At 38.9% G+C, this 26460-nt stretch overlaps 1 protein-coding gene across 2 annotated transcripts in view; it reads left to right on the top strand.

Annotated features, from left to right (window-relative positions):
* TMEM135 (transmembrane protein 135) overlaps positions 1–26460 on the top strand; it is a 181451-nt gene that overhangs the window by 107284 nt on the left and 47707 nt on the right. For both annotated transcript variants that reach the window (XM_035542443.2, XM_035542445.2), the window contains one exon: positions 10205–10251. In XM_035542443.2, the coding sequence (XP_035398336.1) occupies positions 10205–10251 (47 nt within the window). The remainder of the gene's footprint in view (positions 1–10204; positions 10252–26460) is intronic.

Here is a 26460-nt window from a genome sequence, read left to right as displayed (position 1 = left end):
TTTACTCCCAACATTTACTTGACTGAATTGCAACTTCATTTCTTTGGCACTATTCTGAGCTACTTATTATTGTGATAATAAGCATGATGTATGTCTGCGTATGTTAAATTATGTGGCATTCTTTGTTCTAAGCAGTTGGACAATTTTCTCTCTCATTTGTATTTATCATTGATTTAGAAAAATCACTAGGCAAACGGATACATCTTTTTAATGATCATGGGGGAAATACTTCTTATCATGTAGTTCAGTACAGGGTGATTCTGTGTAGGGTCATCACAGGCGAGCTGAGGTAGGGAGGCACCTCTGGAGACCGTGGCCCAGCCTCCCTCAAAGCAAGGCCCGCTGTGGCCTGCTGCTCAGGGCCTTGTCTGTCTGAGCTGAGCACCTCCGAGAGTTGAGGCTTCACAGCCACCCTGGGCAGCCACTTGTGATGCCTGATAACTGAGGGCTTCTGCTGGGGTGTGATGTGGGGATGTAGGGGCACCAAGATACAGCCTGGGGCTGGGGGAGGGCTGGGAGTGGTGCAGCCCTATGGCTCTGTGCCAGCCTTGCCACGACTGGTTGTCCATGGAGCAGCATGCATGGTTGGTTTAAAAGAGTTGATTGGTTTCAGAAAAGAAGTTTCAGAAGATACAGTTACTTTTTTTTTTGTACTTCAGCCTCTCACATGCTGTGTGCTCTTGAACAACAGTGGGCTCTTAACAAGAGCTTTGCAAAAGGCAATTCTGTTGTTCCATTACGGCATGCTGCAGCTTTGTTTGCTGTGGTTAAGGCAACATGAAAAACAGGGAGAGACTTGACAAGCGCTTTTTGAAAAAACAAGTGAAGGATTGCTGAAGTGCTTAACTACACGTGTATATGTGGCATTTGTGAACTAGAAAATCAGAGGGTTTAATTTTCTCTTTCATTCCCTCATGCTGTTCTGACACTGGCAGGTGCTCCCTGTCTCGGCTCAGTGACATTCAATGTTTGCCAACTCTAAGTATTCAGTCGTGATCGAGCATCAGTGCTTTATCATGAATCTACATAATCTCTTGTTTAATAACACTTATTAGTCTTTCTTTTGATCTTATCTGTTTAGAGATTGCTTGAGGCTTGCTGACAGAAAAATTCAGGAGTCTATAGCAAGCTGAAGGGGTGTGGGTGTAGCTGAGTTGGCAAAACACCTGATACGGATCTGACAAATTGTTTTATATGTTTTCATAAAGCCTGTCAATTTTGAAGCAGTAGTAATATTATATTGCTTCACAGGTTACTTAATTTAAAATAGAAAAGTAACCATTATGTGCATGACCAAGATTACATCAAGAGTTTTCACTAGTACTTTTGATAGCTCATGAAATTTTCTCCAACTACAGTGGATTTCAAGTACAAAAGAACACCATGTGTTTGTGGAGTTGTTAGAAATGTTACCATTTAACAGGATTTACCATGGAAAGGAGGTAGAACATTGCAGAACTTGAAATGTCCAGGGAGAAGAGGATCTGTCTTAGAATTGAAGGTGCAGATCAATGTGCTGATGTCTTCTGGGATCAGTAGGAATTTAATTTTGGTGAAAGACAACCACTATTTTCCACAAGTTGTCATGCTTTTGTACAAAAACAAATCAAGTTTTCAACATAAAATATCTTTATATTCTTTCTTTCAGAGCTTTACTAATGAAGTTTCAAGTGAGAAGTGTGACTTCTTTAATAAGCATCACTGAGAGACAAATAGTCCGTTTTTGCTATTCGCTGCAGTTCTCAGGAATTCAGAGGCACTATTAATAGAAAAATAAGGGATATTATAAAGATTGCTGTTCTAAAAGTAGTAAAAGCTAGAAAGTAGATCTCATATTTGAATTAGAGTGTAAAAGAGAGGTAGTATATGACTTCAGAGAAGTCAGGCAGAGTCAAACTCTGTCAGCCCGTGGCTGCACCCAGCAGGTACTGAGAACAGTATTTGGTTATGGCGTATGTGTTTTGTTAAATCTGTGTCAGACTCAGATTATCAATTGTTCCCGAACAGTTCATTCCTGCAGGAGTGCAGGGTGCGTGTCATTCCCCGCTGGCTCTTCACCTCTCCGCATTGGATTGAAATATAAGGGGGTTGGGGCTAAGTACAGAGGTCAGTCGTTGAAAACTCTCTGCCCCTATTTAATGGAGCTGGCTTGTTCCCAAAGGTGTTGTCCACGAAACAGCTCTGCTGAGAAAGGCACGAGGGATTCCAAGACAGAAAAAGTGAGAAGGTTACAATAGTGTGGAGCTGCTGCAGGATTTGAAGCCTGTTTTCCCTTTAGGCTTCCCCCTTCCCTTTATTTTCCCTGTAGCCTCAAGGAGCTGTTTGACAGACCTGAGGTATGTATTTTGTTCAACACGCTTAAGTTTAAATAAGGAACAGTGGATTTGAGAAACCTTTGCTGTGGTGTGTCCAGATGCATGTTTTAGTATTTGTAATGCGTTCGTTTTGAAGACACACATCAGCAATACTGTTTTCATGAATACGGACACCTCAGGAGGCCATTAAAATTACACAGTCAGATACTGCTTAGCACTGACCAGTGAATCTCACCACATTGTGCATTGAGTGTGTAACTCATGATACGCAAAACAGTGTCATTGTGTTTGGTTAATCTTACTAACAGGAGAAGACGATGCCATCTTGTTTTTCTGAATCTGGCAGACTTCAGGTTCTAGCCATCACGTGTTTGATTTCTGCACATTACAAACAGTCTTTATCCATCCAGGCTGTTGGAGCGGCACTCCAGCCACCTCCGTGTCTTCTCTTGAATAACCCAAAAGTGTTGAGATTCGGGCATCTTCAGTTCCATTGCAGGCATCTGTTCGGGGCATTGAGTTGCTCTTTGTAGCTGCCTATTCTGCTTTTTTAGCTTAGTTACACCAGTGTGGCTCTCAGGAGAATCTGCTGTGCTAGCCAAAACAGATTAGAAGCTTAAGAGGTAAGAAAAATAAATGTGGGATGCAACAAAAACCTGACAACTGTACTTTGTACTCCCATGGGACAGCATATAGAGAACTGTGGTGGGGAGAGGGAGAACAGGTGGAAACTGGTTCAGTACTCAGGAAAATCACTTGCCAAATCCATTGCTGATATAGTCTAGTAATAAGCATCTGTTACAGTCTTCCTCTACCATGTCAGGGTGTAAATATGGTTTATAGCAGTAAATTATGGAGATACAGTTGATATTATTAGCAGGTTGTGGTTTTAGGGCCGAAGTCCTGCTCTTCAGTTCTGTATATGTAAAGATGCAGCTGTCATCCATAAGAACTGCATTGTCAGCTAACGGTGACTCATTCCACCAGATAATTATTTACTATGATAGCTTCTTGCTTGGGGCATGAAATAATGATAGAAAATATCGGCTCACATTGGTAAGACTGGTCATCAGATCAGATTTCAAGTGGCTGCAGGTAATGAAACTTGACAGCTATTTTCACATAAATTATTTTTGTACGACTTATGGTATCTTTGTGTAATTAATCGGAAATTTTCAGTGATTTCCATCCATCTCCTTTAACTACCATAAAATTACAAAAAAAATGCTTTAAAATATTTTATTATTGGAAAAAAACAACACAGCATATCAACTTTATAGAGACAGTTAATTGACTAGGAGACTACTGTTTACATGATTGTGATGTGGAGGTAGAAAAGAGATAATTCCATGTATACTTTTTTCCTTGATCTTGGAGCATAGGGACATTACATTAATCTTCATACCTATTTCTATTGTATTATTTTTTATATTTTAGAAGGGAGCTTCTATATGGGAGAATCTTAGTCATAAGAGCCATAGAAAGCATTTTTTATTGGAGCAATAACATGTTTTGAAATAAAATTGAGGAACTACAGGCAGCAGTTAACAATTTTCTGTGATTTATATCAATTTTACTTACAGTGCTGTTGTGTAGCTCTGTGGTTTTATGGTTAAAGCTAGGTTTGTTTGTGCTTTTCTGTTTGGTTGTTTTTCTTCATTAGACCAAATAATTTGTATTGAAAAAAAAAAAAACAGAATGGCTTTTGGGCACAAAAAATATTCCTTGTGTCTGAAATAGAGGTAAATCTGGAGAATGGATTGTGTTCTCAAAAGTCTGAAGGAGTGTGTTCCTTCAGCCCTGGTAAGGTTGTTTAATATAATAAAAGATGCTACAACTACCCTACCACTACTCAACTAGATGCATAAAGGTCAAAAGAGTGCTTATAACCACGATCGGCAGAGAAAGCAGAAGGCTCTTCTGTGGATAAATGGCAGGCTGGTTTACTTTAAGGATTAAACTGAAATGTGAAATGGCTCTTTCTTCTGGATCATGTAATTTAAGAGTGAAAATCCGTGACCACTATACAAGATTCCAATCGTATGTGTATAGATCACAAAGTGCTTTTAAAACAGAAAATCTTAAATAAAAAGTAGTAATTTAAGAAACTAAGCACATATTAGTATTAAATTATTATTATTATTATTATGGCCATACTTGTAGAAATAGCAACTAGTGACCAATTAAAAAAACAACAACAAAAAAAAACTAACTCCACCTTTCTTTGTAACTTTAGGAAAAAAATGGCTCAAGTAAGAGTTACTGGAGAAACTCCTTTTAATTGACCTGTCAGTCAAGTGTTATCAGAGTTTTTATTTTAATTTTCCTTGATTTTTGCCAGTAAAATTTTCCTCAGACACTAGCTGATTGTTCCTTTTTTCTGCAGCATACAGCCTTCAAGATCTAGGAGCAGTCACTTTTTTTATCCCTAAGTGTAGCTATCGCTCTCACATGAATTGGTAAGTGCTTGATCCAGAAGGTGATGGTTTTCACGTCTCGTGAATATCCTTGAAGTCAGGCCTTGATGTGCTAGCGGCTGAAACAGCCTCGTGTCCTCTGTGAGTTGGATTTAACACTGGCCAGTGTTGAACTGTAGCTCTGACACTCTAAATATTTCAGCCAGCTAATATCACTGACTTGTCCCTTTGCACAGGTCACAGGCATCTTCAGCGCTTTTTAATCAGAAAGTTTGTGGTTCTTTATCACAGACTTCTCTCCGATTCTTCTTCTGACTGGACGGGACATCAGCAACCTCCAGTTAGAGACATGGTTAGCCCAGGAAAGCTGACTATTAACTCTACGTCAGCTATAAGCAGATGGGTGTCATCTGCAGGAGGGAAGATTCAGAAGCTGCATAGTCCAGCCCAAATAACACCCACCTGGTACCTCTGGGTCTCTCTGTACCCCAGCAATCAGAGCAGCCCCAGTGCTTTCAGCTCATTTTCCAGGTAAATCAGCAGCCCCTTCCTTGGCCCTAATTCAGGCAATGTCCCGAGCTGGGTTTTGTACTCAGAAGTAGGAACTGCTGCGTGTTGCTTCAGGATGTTTATATGAAGGCTAAACTTTCTTGAAAAAAAAGAAATTGGTGTTGTCAGCCCACAAAGATGTGAAAAAAAGTGCCTCTAAGTTTTGTATCATACTTTTTCCTCTTCTCTATTACGGTTCAGTATAGTACAGTAGGTAAGGTACAGTACAGTCAACTAAATTACAGTGCTCTCCTTACACACCAACTCGGCTAACCTACCATGAAGCATAGGGAATTTTCCTTGTAACCTCTGTGCATCTCTTTAGAAATGTTAAAATATTTAGGGTGGATCACTCTCATTAGAAACATTTATGTTGTCTGCTTGTTGTAGCTGTTCCTGCAGCTGGAAAGTTTCAAGGTCCGTGTGTTGCCAAGCTCAATTTGTTGACCTTGTACTGTAAATCAAAAACTGATGGACTCTGCAAGAAAATCCCAAAGTAGACTTCCTGCTCGCTAGCTACTATTTTAAGGCTTAAATTCACTCAGTATTTAGAATTGTAATTCTGTAGGCTTTAGTGTATTTTTTCTCTTTTAGTGTAGTTGTTTTTAAATTTAAAATAGGGTGCTGCTTAGATACAACAGGGAAAAGTTTGGTTGGAAAAAAGAGGCATATTTTGAAAACAGCTTAATTCTGGAAGACAGTGACCTTCCGTGTGCTGGTACTACAGTAAGACAAGGGCTGGGCTTTCTGTGTTCAGCTGTGCATGTCATGTTGAACTGGCTGCTTTAGCTGCACATTTTACTGCCCTTGAGTTGTGTAAATGCCAGGCAGAAGCAGCGCTTGAGCAATGGTGTCAAACATAACCAGAGCATAGCTAAGAGACTTTTGCCTCTTCTGATTTTAAACCCCTCTGATAAAGTAGCTCACAGGCTACTTAGAATCATAGAATCCCAGAATGGTTTGGGCTGGAAGGGACCTTAAAGCCCATCCAGTTCCACCCACCTGCCATGGGCAGGGACACCTCCCACCAGCCCAGGTTGCTCAAAGCCCCATCCAGCCTGGCCTTGAACACCTCCAGGGATGGGGCATCCACAGCTTCTCTGGGCAGCCTGTGCCAGGGCCTCACCACCCTTGCAGTGAAGAATTTCCTCCTAATGTCTAGTCTAAATCTGTCCTCTTTTAGTTTAATACCATTCCCCTTTGTCCTGTCATTGTCTGCCCAAGTAAGGAGTCCTTCTCCATCCTTTTTATAAGACCCATTTAAGTACTGAAAGGCCACAGTGACAATGAGGTCTCCCTGGGGCCTTCTCTTCTCCAGGCCGAACATCCCCAGGTCTCTCAGCCTTTCTTCACAGGAGAGGTGCTCCAGCCCTCTGATCATCTTTTTAGCCCTCCTAGATTCGCTTTTACAGCCCCGCATCTTTCTTGTGCTGGGGCCAAAGACCTCGATGCAGGACTCCAGGTGGGAGTCCTGGTTGCAGTGCATTGGTGCCCTGTGGAGAAAACTCTCTGTACCATCCATCGTCCTTGCAGTAGGCTTGTCTCACCTCTTTCTCCTTCTGTGCAGGTGGACGAGACATTTGTTGGTATGTGGTTATGACTTTGTGCATATTTGAAAACAGTTATGTTTGTCATCAGCTGCCTCTCTTTAGCTTAAGCAAACACAGTTCTTGATTTTTCCCAGCAGTCGCGTATTTCATGCCTGTTATTTTCATTGTCCCTTCTGCACTGTCTTGCCTTGCCTGTGCTTAAAGTCCTTTAACAGCAGTTCTCAACATCGTATTGCAGGGAGTTTCTAGCACCAGGCTGTTAGTGTAATATGCTGCTATACCTCACCTCCTCTATTTCTGAAAGAGTCCATAATTCTATTTTACAGTGCTTTCTGCAGCATCGCATTGCTGGCACATATTGATTTGTGATCTGTGAAATTTATTATACCCTTGTACTGCCTATGCAGTTATTTCTTCTCGTGTTTTTTGTGTATGTGATTTCTCCTGCCAAGTACTTCGTATTTATTTTTGTTGAATTTCATCTTGTTGACTTTGGGCAATTCAGCCACTTTGCGTGAAGACTGAGCCTCCTAAAGGATTTTGTCAATTGGTTACCCAGTATCTGTTCCATCATTAGAATCGTTACTGAAAAGAAAAGGGAAGCAAAATCTCCATAATGACCTCAGTTAAATGTAGCTGAATAATGACCTGCTAACTTAAACTTTTCTCCTGCAGTGTAGTTGAGCAGCTCTGTGCCAACTTTCTTAATTTACATGTGCAACTGCCACAAAGGTGCATTCACGTTTATATAAATTACACCTCCTCCTTTCCTTAAAGCGTCTGTCAAGTAAGAAAATCACAATAGTTTTAATTTATTCGTTGGCTGTGTTGGTTGTTTTTTATCATTTTATCTAGGTGTTTGTAGATAGGATGTTTCAAATAGTTGATGCTAGTATTGTTGTGGATATTAGATATGGCCTGGCTGACCGCCTAACACTGTTTGCAGATGATAAAAACTGGGAGGAGTGGTTGTCCTGTCCCACCAGGTAGTTGTACTGCCATCCAGAGGGACCTGGACAGGCTGGAGAGAGGTGGCTGGCAGGAATCTCGTGGAGTTCAACACGGGGAGGTGCAAAGTCCTGCACCTGGGGAGGAACAACCCCAAGCACCAGCACAGGCTGGGGGCTGAGCATCTGCAGTGCAGCTCTGCAGAACAGGACCTGGGGATCCTGGTGGGTGCTGGGCTGAACGTGAGCCAGCAATGGGCTCTTGTGGCAGACAAGGACACTGGCCTCTTGGGCTGTGCTAGAAGCAGTGGGTCGAGGGAGGTGATCCTTCCCCTCTTGTCAGCCGCGGGGAGACACATCTGGGGATCTGTGCCCAGTGCTGGGCTCCCCACTACAAGAGAGACCTGGACGTACCCTTCACAGTCACAAGAGTGATGAAGGACTTGGAGCAGCTCCTACGTGAGGAGCTGGGAGAGCTGGGTTTGTTTAGCCTGGAGAGGAGAGAGCTCAGAGGGAATCTTAACGATGTGTATAAATACTTGTTAGGGTGTAATCGAGCTGTAATCAGAGAATGGTAGGAAGGAAGAAAAAAAAAAAAAAGGAAAACAAAAACAGACTATTTAATAATGTGAGTGCTTTTAGTGCTTTTAGTATGCAAAAGTGTACTTCTCCCCCCTCCCCCCCCAGGAAACTGATTCTTTGCCATTTTCACGTAATTCTCAATATCATTGCCCAGGGCCATCAAAGCCACCAGGACTTTTGTCCCTTCTGTCTCCCAGAAACGGCACCAGAGAATTGGTGATTGCTGTTTGAATGGTTAAATGTGGTTTAAACATCAGAGGGTTAGGGCGGATCTTTTTAAGCAGAACTCAGGTTTAAATGTAAGTCTGCTTTTGCTGGTCGTTTGAACTGAAATAGATCATTGTCCTCGCTTCACCCAAATGCTTTTATATAAAATGATTTCAGATGTTCACATTTTTGGTGCAGAGTAATGAAATACGATAGTACTAGCGAAGGAAAAGGAATAAAAAATAATGTTACAATGTCTTGTCTGCCATAATTTTAAGTCATATACCAGAGGGCATTGAAACAGGAAATAGTCTTGTAAGATTCTTTTCTTCTGAAACTCATTGTAAACTTTCCCTATTCAAATTTTTATCAGACTTTCTGATGTCTATCAACATGTAGCAACCTAATCTACTGTTCTACATGTGTTTATAACCTTCAAATGTGTACTTCTGCCAACATTTCCCGTTCTTTTCGCTTACACTTTCTATGTTCTATCTTGTTAAAAAACCTCTTGAACCCTTGAAAATAAGTGCAATTTATCTGTAAGCTATTTTTCCTCATAAATGCTGGGAATGTGGGACACTGTATTTGGTACAAAACAGTATTTTCTCACTCTCAAGCTATATCTGGCAAAGGTATAGTGTGGATTAAAGCAGGTTATGAATTTAAAGCATTATATGATTGTTACTGCCTATGCTGTAAGTGCAAGCAGTTCTGCAGTCAAGACACAACAGCTTGTTGCTGTCTCCAGACTTCATCCTCCGTCTCTTCTTCCCTGCTCCTGGCACTGAGGTCTTCCTCCTTTCCTTTGCCCGTGCCTGCTCTGGTGCTTTTAGACCCTTCCAATGATCTTATCTCATTAAATTGGGGGAAAAAATTGTGTGTGTGTTTTTTTCGTGTTTTGTTTTTGTATTTTGTTTTTTCTCTCCTTGGATTAGCTTTCTTCAGCATTTTTGAGTCACTGGGCGGGTAGTGAGGGAGGGTAGTAAGCATTGAGCAGGTAGCTGAGGGGATGGAGGTACAGGACTTTCCCTTCTCAGTGGTGGAGAGCTGCTAATTTGCTCGCTGACTCATGTACAGTCACATTGATCTAGAGCAAGATTGCATTATTGCAAGCATGTTTAACGCTATGGTGAACTGACAGAAAGGGTACTCGTGTGGGAACAGGATTGTCTGTTCTCAGCCTTGCTCAAAAGCAGTTAAGCGGGAGGAGCTGTCTGTGCAGGCATCTTAAATTTTCTGCTCTTTAAACTGAAACCATCAAGACTATGTTTGAATAAATCACAAAAGCAAAAGCAGAGAGAATATGTGTTTGTTTTCATTCTATTGTTTTATTATTATTTTGTTATTTATTAGTATATTCCAGACTATTTAAAATGGCATCCTTTGCTCTGTCTATCATTCCACTACCCTGGTTTGGATTTTTTTTTTTTTTAATTTCCGTAGGACCAACCAAAGTCCACTAGAAACAAGAGAATCCTTTTTGGTGGATTCAGACAAGCTGTTATGTTCATGCCATTGAAGCATATATAAATAAAGAGAAACTTTTGTAGGAACATTTGTGAAGTGTTCACGATCCAGAACATACAGTAGTAGTGTGATGGCTGATGCAATAACCCTCTTTCTCCTTCTTGTAGGTACTGTTGTTCTGCATCACAGCTGCTCTGTTCATGTTCTTTTTCAGGTATGTTGCTTGTATGTCTGTTTATGTTTGTAAAGATTATTTTGAAAAGTGTTTCTAAAAGCTTACCTGATTTTTGGCATTCATATGAAAACTTACGCGTATTCTGGACTCGAGGCTTCTAAATCGAATAGAGTTCTTCCATGGCATTAAAAACCCAGGGCTGTGAACATAATTGGTCTAAAAAGGGAAATACTAAGTTAAACACTTCAAATCTTCTGGAGATTACACTGGTTATTTAAGGAGCCTCCTCTCATCTCATAATTAAGACCCTGGAGAGCTAAGATTGCCTAGTATGAAAGCTGCTGAAATACTGCTTTTCATACACATTCTTACATACCTTACTGCAGGGGAGATAACATTTTTTCTTCTGGTGAAAATGCAGGTGAATAGGCAACTGAGGTTTTATAGTCTTAAATAATACCAAATGTTTGACATGCGAGTGCAACTTTCACATTCTTTTTTCACAAGTATCTGTATTCCTTTTTTAAAACATTCAGTAGTGTGCTCAGATTAAACACTGGTTTTACAACTTTTTTCTCTCAGTTTGCAAGAGACGTGTTATTTATCTTTTCAGTGTTTCCTTTTTAAATGCCAGACTCCCCCAAATTACTGTATTATATCTCTAGTTGGACAGCTGCTTGTTAGAGCAACCTTTGACTACAGCCCTTTGCCTTGGAATTTTCTGTGGCATGTAGCCATGGCTGATTCTTCAAGCCATAAGATCCCCTGATGATTGCAAAACTCGAGAAATTGCGGCTTGTTTTTTGTAATTCCATTACTTACGAATTACTTTCAGCTATTGGCCAAAACCACTCTGTGGATAGGGGAAAGCTGTTAATTCAAAAGTTTCTGAAAAGCATTCCTCCTTTCACCTACCACCCATTAAGACCCGCATATCTGCAGTCATCTTGTTCTTGTATAACAGCCGCTGAAAAGTTTCCTGGGAATGCTGGACACCCATCTGCATAAATGCTGATTAAACAAACCCAAAACTCTGAAAATCTGGTCAAAGGTATAAATGTTGTATGATTCTGGAGGAAACCGGTTGTCTCCTGTTTATGTCTTGATAACGAACCAGTGTTTTACAGACAACCCGGAAGTTAAACAAGAACTGACCAGAGCCCAGAAATATTTGGAGAATTCCTTCCTGACCTGACAATGCGATGCTGACAGTTGTTGAACGGGTTCCAAACCACTTTCTCTTCTAAAATTAGTCCCTCCGTGCCAGGGTGACGGATATCCTGTTGAGCAATCATCAGGAACATTTAATTCCTTTGTCTATGTTGTTGTAACAGAGGAATTAAAGTATGGGGATGGGAGGTATAGGTCCATTACTTACCTCTCAAGAGAAAATACCAAAATATTTTTTGTAAACACCAACAACGATAAATCAAAGTAAAATTATTGAAAAATGATTTGCACCGACCAATTTATTTTCTCTCTCTTTTTTTTTTTTTTCCATGAGTTTAATCAGTATAGTGAATAGAACATCCTTGCAGGGATGTGGTACTTTCATAAAGAAACCAGACCTGGACCATCTGTGTAGACAGGCATGTAGCTGATGTGTAGATAAAGCTGTTGGGTGGGACTTCAGTTACTTTGCAGAAGAGACTTGGAATTCAGATGGATGCAAAGTGGAGATAAGGTCTGAAAAAATATGAAGCCGTTCACTGATGACAAGGTCGAAGTAATGTACTTGCATGCGGTGACTTTGGAGAATCAAATGATTAGGGAGCAGTTCCCTGAAGAAGAATCCAGTGGTAATTGTTTGCAAACTGTCAGTGAGAGTAAGTCAATAATGTCCCATTCCTGCAATAAAGGGAGGCACTGTTACAAGATATGTAAACAGGATTAGTGCTTGTGAGGTAGATAAAGTTGTCTTTTTGTTGTACTTAAGGTTTAAGAAGTTCTCAGTGCTTTTTGTGTCTTTGGTTATTACATTCCAAGAAGAATATGGAACTGTCAGAGAAACTTCAAGAGTGTGATCTGGAGTTTAGAAAACAAGATTTATTAAGAAGAATGGATTATGGTTGTTTAATTAAAAAAAAAAGGGGGGGGGGATGGAATAACTGTCTTCAAGTATGTATAAGACTGCTAAAAAGAGGAAAAGAATAACAGTCTGTTCTCCTGGCTGTGATAGAAAGGACAAGAGACAGCAGAAGAAGACATTTATTCTTACAGTAATAAATTGTACAGAGATTAATTCACATAGATAGTGACGAAAATCCTAAGCAATCAGTGAAAAGATTAGCTGGCGAGGCTGCAGATGGTCTGTGCTTTCAGATATGTAGCAGCAGATTTTGGAAAACATGGGTAATACTGCTTGGGGAAAGGAAGGAACTATTTTGTGCCCTGAGTCTCTTCCACTTTTTGATTCACACCAATGGCTGTCTTATTGAGAAATATTTAATGTAATAAGCTGTCAAAGACAGTGGCTGTAAGTTCTTGGAGGAGAATAGCCTTGCTTGCCTTGTTGAATGCAACTTGAAAGATACACCTGGAAAAAAATCCAAATTACAGCTCTGTGAGTTAGATACCACTGCATGTTGTAGAATGTATGGATGGGGACAGGTTAAAAAAAAAGGCAGAGAAGGTGTAAGAGGTCCAGGTGGTCAGGGGCATCTCTGAAAATTAGCAGAGTGAGAAATGCAGCTATTCTACCACACACCAGATTAAACAGTTCTTCCACAATATGTAGTCATGGAAATATAGTAGGAGAAAAACCACTCTTCAGTGAGAAGCCAGACAACAGAGGGGTCACTTGAGCAACTCTTGGAGTTGTTGTACAGTTTGTCTGGACTGGGATCATGAGTTGGTCATTGTCTTGCCCATATGTGAATTCAGCATTGATCGCTTCAGGTAAGGTTTTGGACAGCCCTTGGAAGAATCCTCTCCGGATCTACCCAGCCTTCTGGGGAAGATAATCTCCTGTCTCTCTTGTCATATAAAAAAGAATTGGAAGAGTCATTGCGCTGCATTTCATGTGTTTAGCGAGTCAGAATTATTTCAGCCTTTTTCTAATCATAAACAGATCTTACACAAATAATGGTAGAATTATAGTGCTTTCAGAAAAGTCTCAGAAAAACTCTATTCAAGGTAGATCTGCTTACCTTGTAGAATATTTTGCCATTGACTGTGAAAGCTCTTTACTGCAAACAAGCATTTATTGACCTGAAAAACAAGCAAAGTCCTTCTTTGCTATGTCCCCAAACTCTGTTTCCAGGGTGGTGTTTTGTCCTCCCCACCCCACCAAAATGTCCAAAGAGGTACAGACAGTAGTGGCAATCTTGACCACCAAGGTAATATATAATCCACTCCATCATTAAAAATAAAATCCTAATACACTATCTAAATGGTGTAACCTGAAGCTTAAAACTTTCTAAAAAAAGACTAAATATTAATATATCTCCGTGCTGTCAAAATATGACTGATACTTGGCACTCAGATGGCAATAATGAGAACAAAAGCAAAATAGTCTCTGTTTTCTGAGTTCGTAGAAATTCCCTCATCCAAGATTATTAGGATCTCTGAACATAAAAGTGATGACTCGCAGTCAGTTGTCCTGGTTGCCTTGCCTGTACTGCCACTAGCATTCTTGCAGCTCCGTGGTTAACTGGTCGACTGCAATGAGCCAGCTTTTTTGCCCTGTGCAGTTTGGATCCTGCCCAGCTGGATGGGTTCCCTCCCACAGCTCCTTCAGTGATGCACTGTCGGGCAGTTGGTGGGGTGGATGGGATGAGCATGGAAAAAGCAGATGTGCTCCTTTCAGCACTAGCATGGATGTTTGTCACTGTAAAGTGACTGCATCTCATCATGGCCTAAGGTGATCTCTACTGAACCTATAACATGAAAGGTTACTTGAGTTGGAAGGTTCAAAGCTGTCATCTGCATGCAGGAATTAGGATATATTTTTTACATCACAACTTTCAGGATATTATTTGGGTTGGACTATTAGGTTGAGCTTGCTTTTTGTTGATTCTGGAAGGAAGTGCTCCACTTGATAGTTATCCACTAAAAGGGAGCAAAAGATGGCGCATAATTGTAGCATGGTCATATCTCTCCCTTGATGGACACTGGTTGGAAATATTGCTGTAACAGTTATGTGATTTGTGCTCCAGGGAAGTATAGGCAAGTTCTTCTCAATTTATTTGAGTGATTCCTTCTTTAGGAGGAAGGATATCAAGACAATTGAGGTGCTAAATCTCAGACTCAAAAAATGAGGTTGCAGGACTGAAATAGTACAACTAAAACTGGGAATAATTACTCCAGGAATGGGTAAAGTGAAAAAGAAGATAGAATGAAAGGTAAATTCAGAAGAACAATATAGGAAGGAAGAGGGAAGGGAGGGAGTGACTGAAAAAGAAGAAAAAAAAAAAGATGATGTCAGCAGACAGGACAAAAAATAGAAGAAAAAGAACTAGGAAAATAGCAGCTGAAATGGAGATGATAGGTTTACAAGCAAATGTTATAGACAGAGGAAGCATATTTTAGTGTCTTATTTTTTTCGTCCTTTCAATCCTATTTTACAGTAGTTTTCTGCTAACTTATACCTCCATTTGTTTCCATTTTGTCTCAGAATGTTTCTGCTTAGCTCCACTGAAAGTGCTGAAATTATGCATCACTCATTCTTGGGTAATTGTAGTATACAGTAATTCATATAGTGCAGTCTCTCAAACATTCATTTATAAAGAATTTATATTAACCCAGTTGAAGTCTGATTCTTTCTCCTCCTACCACCTTTTTTCTTAAAAACTTACAGAATTGTGTGTAGGGAGAATAGCGTTCCCATGTCTTTAGGAATTAATTTTCAGACGACAGCGAGCTCCATTGGGACTTAATATTTATCACTCCTCGAAAAATGTTTCTGATGTTAGATGCTGTCATGTTGGATTTTTTTTTAATGGAACTTCTCTAAAGTATCTGGGAACAGAAGCACACTTTTCTTTAATGTTCCTATTTAAAAAATGTAAATTATATGGAATTAAGGTAATAGGGAAAAGATTTTGATTAAACCATGAATGCATGTCATGTTATTTCAGTTTGACTAATTCAAGGTAATGGCTGTCAGAGTAGTGTTATAGAATAATTGAATAGAATAAAATGAATAAGCAGGAGGAGTTCTAAAATGTGTAAAATAAAGACTAAACATGAATTCTGTGAATCTTAAGGTATGTTTTTGGGGGAAGGGGGATACAGCGGCTGTGCTCTTGCACATATTTGCAGAAATCTACGTTAACACAGAACAAACTATGCAGTAGGTGAACATGACGGTATAAATGCAATCCACACAAATGCAGAAAATCCAGCAGTTTGGGTGAATGTATGTTGTCAGACTACAGCACTGGTTGCTATAGCAGTTAATCCCTCGACTATATGCTACCAGTTTATAATAGACACACGTTAATTCATCTGCTTCGAACACTGGAAAGGAAAGCTCCCTGTACAAGCTTTGGCTAGCTATTATGGGAAATAAGATGTTTCTGATGATTGATTGATCATAAGTTGAGTATGAAGTCTGCCTTCCAGGGATAAATTTTGAAGTGTTATTTTTCCGAAGCATGAATTTCAGACCATCAGAAATAATTGCTGAGCTTGCACAAAGCTCAGAAAAAGAAAAGCATGGTGTTTTTCGTAACTCGGGGTTTGCAAGGCTCACAGCAGAAAGCTCTTGATCTCTTAATGTAATTTATGTAATTTATTGATGGAAAGCAGATAATGAAAAATACAATGGAAAGTACATCTAAGAAATGCCATATACTGTCATTAAGACGGAATATTGAAACTTGTATAAATTCACTGAAACCTTAAGAAAGGTCCTTTTGTTTGCAGAGGCCTTTATTCTATCTCATTAATGAAATCCTAGCCTCCCAAATTACAGCTATTTACTCTCCTTTCCCAGTGAAACACATATCCTGTAATTTATTCAGTATTTTTGACATGATATTTCAAAGTGTCTTTATTTACTTTTTAAAAATGCGTGGCACTGGTGCCATGTCAGACTCTTTCATTTAATTACCTAAGCTCCCCTTTGAACAGAAGCAGCTACTTGAAAAATATTTTTGCCTTTTAATCCTGCTGTTTTTTACTGTAGAATAAATAAGCTTAATATTTGGAGTTGGTGTTACATGGATTTAGTATCCAATACTATTCCCCTTTCTTACAAAGCATGTCTTTTACATTTGCTGTAGAATTACAGGAGTACATAAAAACTCCTCTGCTATTAAATTTTTAGGTGGTAAATTAGAAGAAAAAAATAGAAGAGATTTTTTCCTCATGTTTGTTTATATGTTTTTAATGTCCTTATATGAACATCTCAAAGTTAGTGGTTCAAAGCGTTGTTTTGGTAACTTTCATGGAACTTGATTTCTGCGGTATTTTGGGTGACCTGGTGAGTAGTTGAAAACATTCAGTCATTTAAGAAATGCTATAAATATCTGTTGTTTAGTGTCAGCAAAAGTAAAGCATGGTAGCCCAGCAGGGCTTTGTGGATGAGGAGATAACCTTGTAGGTTAACCCTGAGACTTCTCTGGCGGAGCATTGGTGTACAGTTGCACATGCTTACTTCAAATGCAAATATCTGTAGAAAGGTGAGATTGTCTGTTGTCTGCTTGGATAGCAAGAGAATACATTGCGAGAAAGCATTTTAATTTTATTTGCATGGAGTACATTCTCTCTTTTGCCAGATTTCCACTGAATCAGTTTTCCACTGAATTGAGGTTTTCTTATATATATATATATTTTTTTTTTTTCCCCATTTGCAACTTGTAATACCATGTAGTTTTTCTTGGTTTTGGTTGTAAGAGAAGTAGCTCCAGACATTTGCAGAACTGCTGCAGGAAATCCATGGGCAAATCCCACATTTTCTGTTTCTGTGTTCTTATATTGGAAGGTACGAAGCACTGTTTCTCAGCTGTTCATTTGGATGGTGTAGGAGGAATGAGAAAATAATGGTATTCATAAAGGAAAAAAAAAAACAGGTCTGCTTTGTAATCTAGCAGTAAAGAAAACCTTACGACAGATCTCTACCATGTCTGGTGCTTGCTGTAAGTAGATTTTCAAGACTTATCTTCAATTTTCAATTTTAGGCACCTGAGATGTTTAAGTTAGGACATACTAAGAAAGAGATGGGCAAATCAAGAGGGCAGTTCCCACCTTGTGTGGGCTTAATTTATTTTGCGGAGCTGCCTCTCTCTAATTAATGATATAGGTGATTGTGCACCCAATTTACTTGTGTAAATCTAGGTGGAATAAGTCTAGACTGATGGCTTTTCTTAAATTTACCTGGAAACTATATTAAAATAGTTCTGAGAGGGGGCACGTGTGTACAATTCATTAAAGTCTGATCTTGGAAAGTGATTTTCTAACTTATTCTGCATATGTGGCTGGTATTATCCTTCTGTTTCACAAATCCATTTTTAGTTTTAATATGAAGAAAATTTCCTTGTGCTCTGTTAATAAGAGGAAAAAAGGAAGGGGTTTTATATGTGTATAAAAGTATTGATTCTTTTAAAGTCTTTGGATGAAAATGACGGGAAAAAGTATCACAGTTCAAAATGTTTTCCTGCAATTTAAAAATTACGTGAAGTATTTAAAAACCTCCTTCTGAATTCTAAATAAAATAATTTCAGTTTGTACAGTAACATAAAGTACAAAACTAAAGTGAAATTTGCAATCTTTCTGGATCCTTGTCAACTGTAAAAAGAAACTTGTGTTTTTGATGCACACTAGACATGCATCTCATGATTTGGGAAGGCTGTTTAAATTTGCTGATGTTAATTTTTATATTTTAAGAAATAATGCTTTAATAACTTCTTATGCGAAATGAGAAAAATACATGACAAAGTTGACTTGCTACCGAATTTCACATGCATTTTCGGTAATATCCACCTGATGTCTTTTCCGTTTTTCTCAAAGTTTGTAATAGCATTTAAAGCATTCCTTTAAAAGTTTTGTTAGTGCCATATAAATTTTGGTGAGAAAATACGTGATAGCAATATAAGAAGGTTGAGGGTTAGAATATAACATTTAATATTCATGTTTACCTTCTGAGTATATGTGTTGATGGTTTTAAAATATTACCATATTTTAAATACATGACATACATGCTTGAGTCTTAAGATACCAGGAGTTATCAGACATCCCTGAAGTATCCTTAGAGAAAACTTTCGACATTTTGTTCACGGTAGTTAATCTCTTGATGCCTGTTGTATTTACAGTTTCTTCAGAGGAAACGTATGCCACGTTGTTTTTTTATTTCTTGTACTCATTTTATTGTCAGTCACTGTATGGTTGTCATGCCAAGCCAAATGGTGGTGCATGCAATACTGTTTTAAGAAGTCCATCTCTGGTAAGAGGTTACAGACTGCACGTCTGTGTGTGTTTCAGAGAACAAAAACAAACCTACAAATCTATATAGTATGTAAGAGTCTGTCTGTATTGTATTCAAAGGGGTAAATACCAATATCTGTAACCTGGTGTAGTTGCTTGCGGTAAATAGTCCAGGTCTCAAACTCTCCTTTTCATCAGTAAGTGCTAGGAGGAGAGCAACCTCTCGTAGGTGGAGGAAAAAGGGCACGACTGGGAGCAGTGCTTACCTGGTGCCGAGCCGTGCCCCTGACCTCATGTTGGCACCGAGTGCCAAAACTGGCTGTTTCGCCTTTGTGTGCTCTCATTACAGAGATGCTGCTTTGCCAGAAAGAAAAAAGAAGCATGAGGAGGGGAGACAGGACAGTGTCCATGGTGAAGGACCGAGAGACCCAACAGAACAGGGCTTCCCCAGGCATTGACTTGCTGCAGCTCAGGGCATGGGCACTGCCATGCAGCTCTGTGCCTTCTATTTCAATAAAGCCCTTCAGCGAGAGTACTGATTTAAAACCATATGGGACCATCCAAGGTCCAATTTGCAAGTTTCCAGGTCATTTTTTACTTTTTTTCTCCCTTGATCTGATACAGAAAGAACATACGCTCTCGCAGCACTTTGTGTCGTTGACCTTGTTTTTATTTACCTTGCCTCTTCACTAAAAAGATGGATACTTTGAATCCTTTGAAACTCTGTTGTTTGTTAAAAGAGGTTTTACAGTCCCAGTTCATACTGTTTTTCACTTTGTCTTTCAAATTAAAAAGGTGATAGTAGAGTGAAATAGGTAGGTAGGTATTTTATTGCTGTGTTAAACTCTCATCTTCAAACCAGCTTTTGTAGCCTGAATGCATACGTGAAATTAGATGAGATCCAGACAAAGAACTCTGGGAGCTGAAGTCTCAGTCTGTTTTTTTATTTTTATTTTTATTTTTTTATTATTATTTTTGAAGCACGATGGGCTTCCTCAGCAGTCGTGAGTGTGGAAAATACTATTCTGTCTAATACCCATCTCTCTGAGCTTATTTTGTGGTTGCAGCTTTTCCTACTGAGATAACGCTGATCCATCTGTTCCTTGGTAATGCCCATTTTGATAGTTGGGAAGATGCACTTAAAGTGAGTGAATTCTCTTTCTTTGGAGTTTCATGCTTTAAACAGAGACAAAAACAATTTTGCACTAAATGCAGGTGCTTTGTTGCTTCCTGTGGATTAAGTACTACAAAAGCTGGGAAGAAAGGGAGATATTCCGATAAAAGTACTGTGTTTTCCACTGCCACTTTGCACAGTACACATGCCAATTTGCATGATGTGAAACAGCTGAAATAGTGGTTTTAGGACTGTGCATATACTATTAAAATTGTAACTAACCTTTTTTTTAGAGAAATAGTTTCTTTAGGAGTTAAAATGAAACCCTTGATATTACCAATAGTTTGTTGCATTTGCTAAATCAGTATTTACACTTCCATATAAAATGCTAACTTTTGAATGGAACACGAGAAATTATGTTTAATTTCCCATGTTTGGCCACTCTTAGACATACGGTAGATAGACTCCTGGAATTTACTGAAACCTGTTCTTTCCAGCAGTAAATCTTGTCCTCGTTTTAACAGATTGCTGTCTGTGTGGTTGGATCCGGTTGCCCAGGCTCCTCAGGAGAGGAAGCGCGCTGCCTGCAGACCAGCAGGGCAAGAATTAGAGCTGTACAATAGGGAGTATTTTTCCACCATTATCACTTTTCAGTGCAGATACTTTTTCAGAGACGGAGCAGCGACTCAATGAACCAGGAAGGTGTTTACCTGCAAGGTGATCTGGTGGTAACGGGAGAAGCTTTTGAGGTCTAAAATTTCAGGCGTCTCTGTCCAGAGCCATCCCCAAAGGAAGGAAAAGCGTGTCCCCTCCCTTCTTTTAGGTTTCGTCTGTCAATCACAAAGGGCTTTTGTCCCACCGCTGTATTGATGTGTCTAGACTTGGGCTGTTTAGCATGTTCCTGTCATCCTTAAACCAAAATAAAAGAGGGGGAATGGTTCTCAGGCTTGGAGAATCAGCTGCTTGTAGCTGCTGGGGACCTCGGCGCCCCAGCTGCCCTGCCATGCTTTTGGCAGCGACCTGCTGGCTGGCAGCGTGGCGCTTTCCCCGTGTGGCCCCAAGTTCCTCGGGGAGCGTGCAGAGCAAGGCTGATACTGCAGGGCAGGCGGCGAGAAAGCAATTGAGCTTCACAGATCTGATTCCTCTCTTTGATCCTGCCGTGGAAGTGTCCAGGTCTCCGAGGGGAGGCGCGGTACGGACTCAGCTTCCACCCGCTTTCATCCATTCACATGGGTGGAATTTTATTTTTACATGATTTCAAAACTGGTAGATATATTTTGCCTATGCCTATGACTCACTGCCAAACCTTATGGAAAGTTAGTTTTCCCCCCTCCTTATTTAAAACTATTCTTCTGTAAGATTTTTTGTGTGCATGTTTTCTACATAGTAGACATTTGGCAGCTAATTAACTTACCCTTTCACATATATTTGAGGCACTTTACGTTTCACAGACGGAGGACTAAGGCAAAAGATTTAAGGAATATGCAGAAGGTCAGACACAAAATTTGTGGTAACGATGCTGTTGAGCCGTGGAGTCCAGTTCTTAAATCACAAGGCTGTCGTTGCTGCATTCCTGCTACAGTACCTAATTTAACGTTAAAAAGTGGGGCACAGTACAGAAACTGCTGTCAGAGAATTAACGTGGGAAGTGGTGTATAAGCAGCTGTATAACAAGGTAGAGTTTTAAGCCAAATAAACAGTAACTCAGTAGATTTATTCTTCATTTCCTTTTTCAGCAGAATCTGATACTTTTATTATATTTTGGCTTTTCTGAGAGAGTGAGAACATGAAGTTCAATTTCCTAATATTCTCTTTTTTTTTTTTTTTTTCAAATCAATCTGAAAAGAGAAAGGGAGAAGGGAGAGGAGGGAGATGAACAGCAAACAGACTGCAACAAGAGTAGTTTTCTTTTTACTTTTTGTAGTTACCTTATGCAATGTTTTCCTGGGGAACTTTGCATGCCAGTTAGGATTCTAGAGATGTACTTCTGTGATATGGTGAAAGTGAAGTTGATTTAATGCTTTTCTACTCTGATTTCTCGTGTTTCTTTGCTTTCCCAGCTCTTTGGCTTAATTTCTTTTTCCTGACTGTTTCCTGCCTGTTCTTCCTGTTTCTGCCGCTGCTCTATTAAAAATAGTTATCTAGTTGTGCTGAGCTGAGGGATATATACATGTAGTTGTTCATTTAATTTCAAAAAACAAAATTCTCCTGAAATTAAAGAAAGAAGGAAGAGATTCATTTGAGCAGCAGTTATGCAACTGCTCAGAATTTATTTACAAAATGCATCTAGGAAAACAGAGTCACACTAAGAAATAAATCTTAACCTGTAGTGGATGGATTAGATTTCAGAAATCCCAGTTTGTCATTTGAATGTTGCCTGTGTTTATCTGACTGCTGCAATGCTTTGCAGACAGACTGAGCTGTAGTTCTTTAACTTCCTCTCTGAAGCTCTTGTTAAAAAAATAAAAGCTGCAGTTCTTGCAGACGCCAGCATGGTCATGAAATGCAAGTCTCAAACTGGTAACTCTTACGCATCACATGTTTCTGATTTGATAGCAGTCAGGGCAGAAAATCTCCATTTCATGAAAAGCAGAAGGTAATTACATAACGTTAAAATCTACATGTTTGGCCATGTATTTGTAAAATAAAAAGCCTTTCTGTTTATGTAAGGTTGTACACAATCAGATATTTTATGTGTAATCACTGTGTGACTTCAATATATTTGTATTCTATTTTTTCCTAGAATACAGTCTTAAATATGGTTTTAACATATGACATTTACATTTCATTTTAGAAACATGCATATTTTTAACTATAGGCATTGGAAATACTTGGAATTCTGTTCCTGTGAGCTAATTGCTGACTAGAATAGGAAAATAAGAGCTACTTTGTGGTTGGATGTTTGTGGTCTTTCTTTTGGCTTTTGGCCCTAAGATAAAATGTCAGGGGAAACACACTAACGGATAATGGTATCAAACTGTGTATCCTGGACATAATTTTAAGCCTGTCAAATGTCTGATACTTTATAAACATTGAATTACATCATTCTTCTTCATTCTACCTTCTGCTTATACATTATTTTGTTAGAAGAGTGTAAATTATGTCATAGATGATTTTCACAGACATGCTTCAGTTCATAAAGTCTCCATTTCACAGAAAAAGAAACTGCTGCATGAACTCAGCTTCTGCTGGGAAACTGAGACTTTATGGGCCATTTCAAGGTTTCTGAAGAATGAGACATTCTTTATTCTTTTTCATATGCTTGATATATGGACTAGAAAACATACTGAGAAAAGCTTTCGAGTAGTGTATTTTTAGCTATGAGAGTTCTTGCCCCAAACTAACCAGACCTGATTAATGTTATAGCAAACTAACTCAGAACCTGCCTACGTCCTTAATGAAATTATATAATTGCATTATAGTCAAGCCATAGGTCTAATTGTCAGGTGAAACCATGGTTCAAAAATTCAATGGCAAATTTTCAATGCATTTTTAGGAAACTTAAATTTCATTTACGGTGCAACTGAGAGCATTGTATAAATAGTAAATGAGAAAAACCTCAAAAAATATTACATTTAAACAATCATATAGTTAGTGTCTTGCTATAAAGAGTAAGAAATAATGCATTTTTAGGTTAAAATTTGTATTTTTTTAAATAAGAAGAATGCATTAGGAAATTTAAATAGTAATTCTCTGCTATGTCAGGGTACTGTGGGACTTTTTTCTATATAAATTTATGTGAAAGCACATTTAAATTTTTAAGTGAAATATTAAAGAAGTGTCTGGCCCAGGATCATGCAATAAATGGTTACTCAAATACACTCTGTGAAGACACTTAAAAGAAACAAGGACTCAAATGACCACATGCATAGGTATTTGTCAAGAATAAATTGTGTCAAGCCAATCTGCCTTCCTTCTGTGAGGATAACAGGCTTTGCTGAATCAGAAGCAATAGAAGCTATCGTAAATCTTAGCTTCAGTAAGTCTTTAGACAGACACTCATAAACAAGCCCTTAAAGTATGCTGTAGAAAAAAACCACAAGGTGGTTTTTAAGCTGGTTGAAAAACCAGAATACTGCGTTTAGTATCAGAGTGGAAGCGTCACCTGGGGATACTTGGTTTCATCCATGGATTAAATACCAACTCTAAGTCATTACCCTGGTCATTCATAAAGTTACCAAACAGTTAGACCTGACCACTTGTATCTTCCGAGATGTCTGGTTTTATCCACAGATGTAATAAAAAAAGAGTTTGACAAATTGGAGAGAGATTTGCAAAGTATAGGACGCAATTCAATAATGACAAATGAAATGTTCTGCGCTTTGGAAGAAAGAATTTGGTGTACCAGTAGAAAATTTGGAGCCTCTTCCCAGGCTGCAGTTCTTCATAACAGGGCCTAGGAGTTGTATTGCAACCTGAACATGAGTAAAAATACCACGATGTGGAAAAAAGCAGTTGTGATTGGATATATAAATAAGAGTACAGCATGCAAGGCTGTACCATTCTCTTCTCCTTAGCAGCAGCTGGAGTAAAAAAAAATAAAATAAATCAGTCTATATGTGGACAAATTGTGCAGAGACCAGAGCAGAAGGAGAATGATGTGGCATTTATAGGCCATATTCTTTGAGGAACTTGAAATTATAGGAAATGTTTTGTTTAGTCTAGGAAAGGCCTAGACTGATAATCGTCTTCTGATGCATGCCATGCTTCTCTAACAAGGAAAAGAATAACATCCCTCTTCAGTTAAAAGTAAAAGAAATAATAGACTAAAAATGAAACAAAGTGGTTGCAGGTTGGGAATAATTATATTGGAACAACTTTTTAATATTAAGTCTAGCTAAAGAGTAGGACAGTTTATTCAGGGATGGGGGGATTCCAAAATTGTCATCCAGCATGGCAGACCGGGTTAGACTTGAGTAGTAGAGCTGTTGTACTTCTTTTTCATGCAGGATGGACCATGTGGACTTAGGAATTTCTTCTATTCCTACTTTCTGAAGTTTAATGTGATTATTCTGTATATGTTGTGACAAAACTGGAATTCCTATAATAATAACCCTCTGTGGTTGCATGTTGATTCTGAGCTTGGGAGGACTACTTAAGCAAGAAAGGATTTGAAAGTGAAGGCTAACTGGGTAGCATCAAGGTAACATATAACTTCATGTATTTCATATTTTAAAACAATCAAATTTGCATTGCCTACAGGATTTTTTCCTGTGCGAGAATTGAATGATCATGTCTTAAAGAGTATCCATTAGAAATGTTATGTTTTGTGTATGTCACCTAGGTCCTGGAGAATTGTAAGTGGTATTTAGCTGTTGAATTTATGAAGAAGGGCTGTTGGCAAAATAAATAACGTGTCACTGAAGCATCAAAGATTAGCTACATGAGGGAGGAAGCATGTTGAGGAGTACCTAGAACACCTTTGTGATTTAATGCAACATAAACACACGTGTTAGTGGTCATATATTGCCTGGGTCTCTGTTACCTGTCTCTGTGCATTTATTATAGGAGTCCAAGGTCTCCTGTATAAAGAAAAGAAAGATTGCAGCCGTGATGTGCCTTTAACAGCGGCTGTAAAAGGCTGTTTGAAATGTTGTCAGTCTTGAGCCCTCACCAGTTGTACAGTGGAGATACCAAGTAGCTTAAGGTTTTGCCAGATTTTCATTTCCTGTGTTAGAGTTTTTCTCTGCCTGTTGGTTAAGAGCTCAACAAATAGATAGATGCTTCTAGTACTTGAGGAAAAAATAAATGAATCAAATGCTTGAAACTGGAATGAGGAAATAAATGGACACGCTGCTTTTTGGAATTCTGTTTCAAGTTTATTCTTAGTGCTAGTTTCTTTAGTGCTAGTTTCTTGCTAACGTGCCTCTTTCCACAGGTGCAAAGAGTAAGCCTGATGTTGAAAGCTAAACATTCAAATCTTTCAAAACTTCTGGAGCATTATTTGTGGCTGAAGTACCATTGTGATGAGAGTGTGAAAGTCTTCCCTTTAGTGTATGTGCTGTCATTTGGTGTCAAGGCAGCATCGCTTGGAGTTCCATCAGCAGAAAACCCGAGTCTAATGAGGAATACTGTTGGAAAGACCGAAGGCCAACATCCTACTCTAAATCCATTGACTTCTCTAGGCTGTTACCAAAATCGTTTAATGTGTTTTACTAAATCTGTAGATTTCAGTCTGAAATTGGCTCCCAAGGTACATCAACAAATAGTAAGGGAAGGGGGGCATTCTTGTCAGGCTTTGGTCGACCCTTCTGTGTGCAGTGCAATATTCATTTTCGTCCATGCATCAATATTATCTTGCCAGGTTGTTATCTTAGGTTGTTCTTGGTTTCCCCAGCCCTATAAAGTTTTCCAGCAACTCAGCAACTCAGTACAGTATCCCAAAGTCAGCCTCTGTGTATTGTGGTGTATCAGAGAGCAAACATGTTATCCCCAGAAGTTTTAACCTCTGGTCTGACCAAGTTGTACTGATTTTCCCATTAGATACGTGCTGGAGGTTTCCTATTCACAGATGTGATGGTCTCCTACACTTGTATTTTCTGTCATTTAATTTTACTCGCAAAAGCAGGAAATCTGGGAAAAAAACACAACACTTTAGCATTTCAGAAGATGTTTTACTTAACTTGATAGCTTATGGATAAAATTGAGTCATGTCTAAAGTGCTTTGAGCTGTATATAATGAAAGATCATTTTTTCCTTGTGCAAGTTCTCCTTGTCATACTATTTAACATCAAACTGATACTAAACATCAACATGGTGTTTAGACA

The sequence above is a fragment of the Cygnus atratus genome, chromosome 1, assembly GCF_013377495.2.
Source record: "Cygnus atratus isolate AKBS03 ecotype Queensland, Australia chromosome 1, CAtr_DNAZoo_HiC_assembly, whole genome shotgun sequence".
Taxonomy (NCBI): Eukaryota; Metazoa; Chordata; class Aves; order Anseriformes; family Anatidae; genus Cygnus; species Cygnus atratus.
Note: the sequence above shows the minus strand (reverse complement) of the source record. Positions and strands in the feature narration are given on the sequence as shown.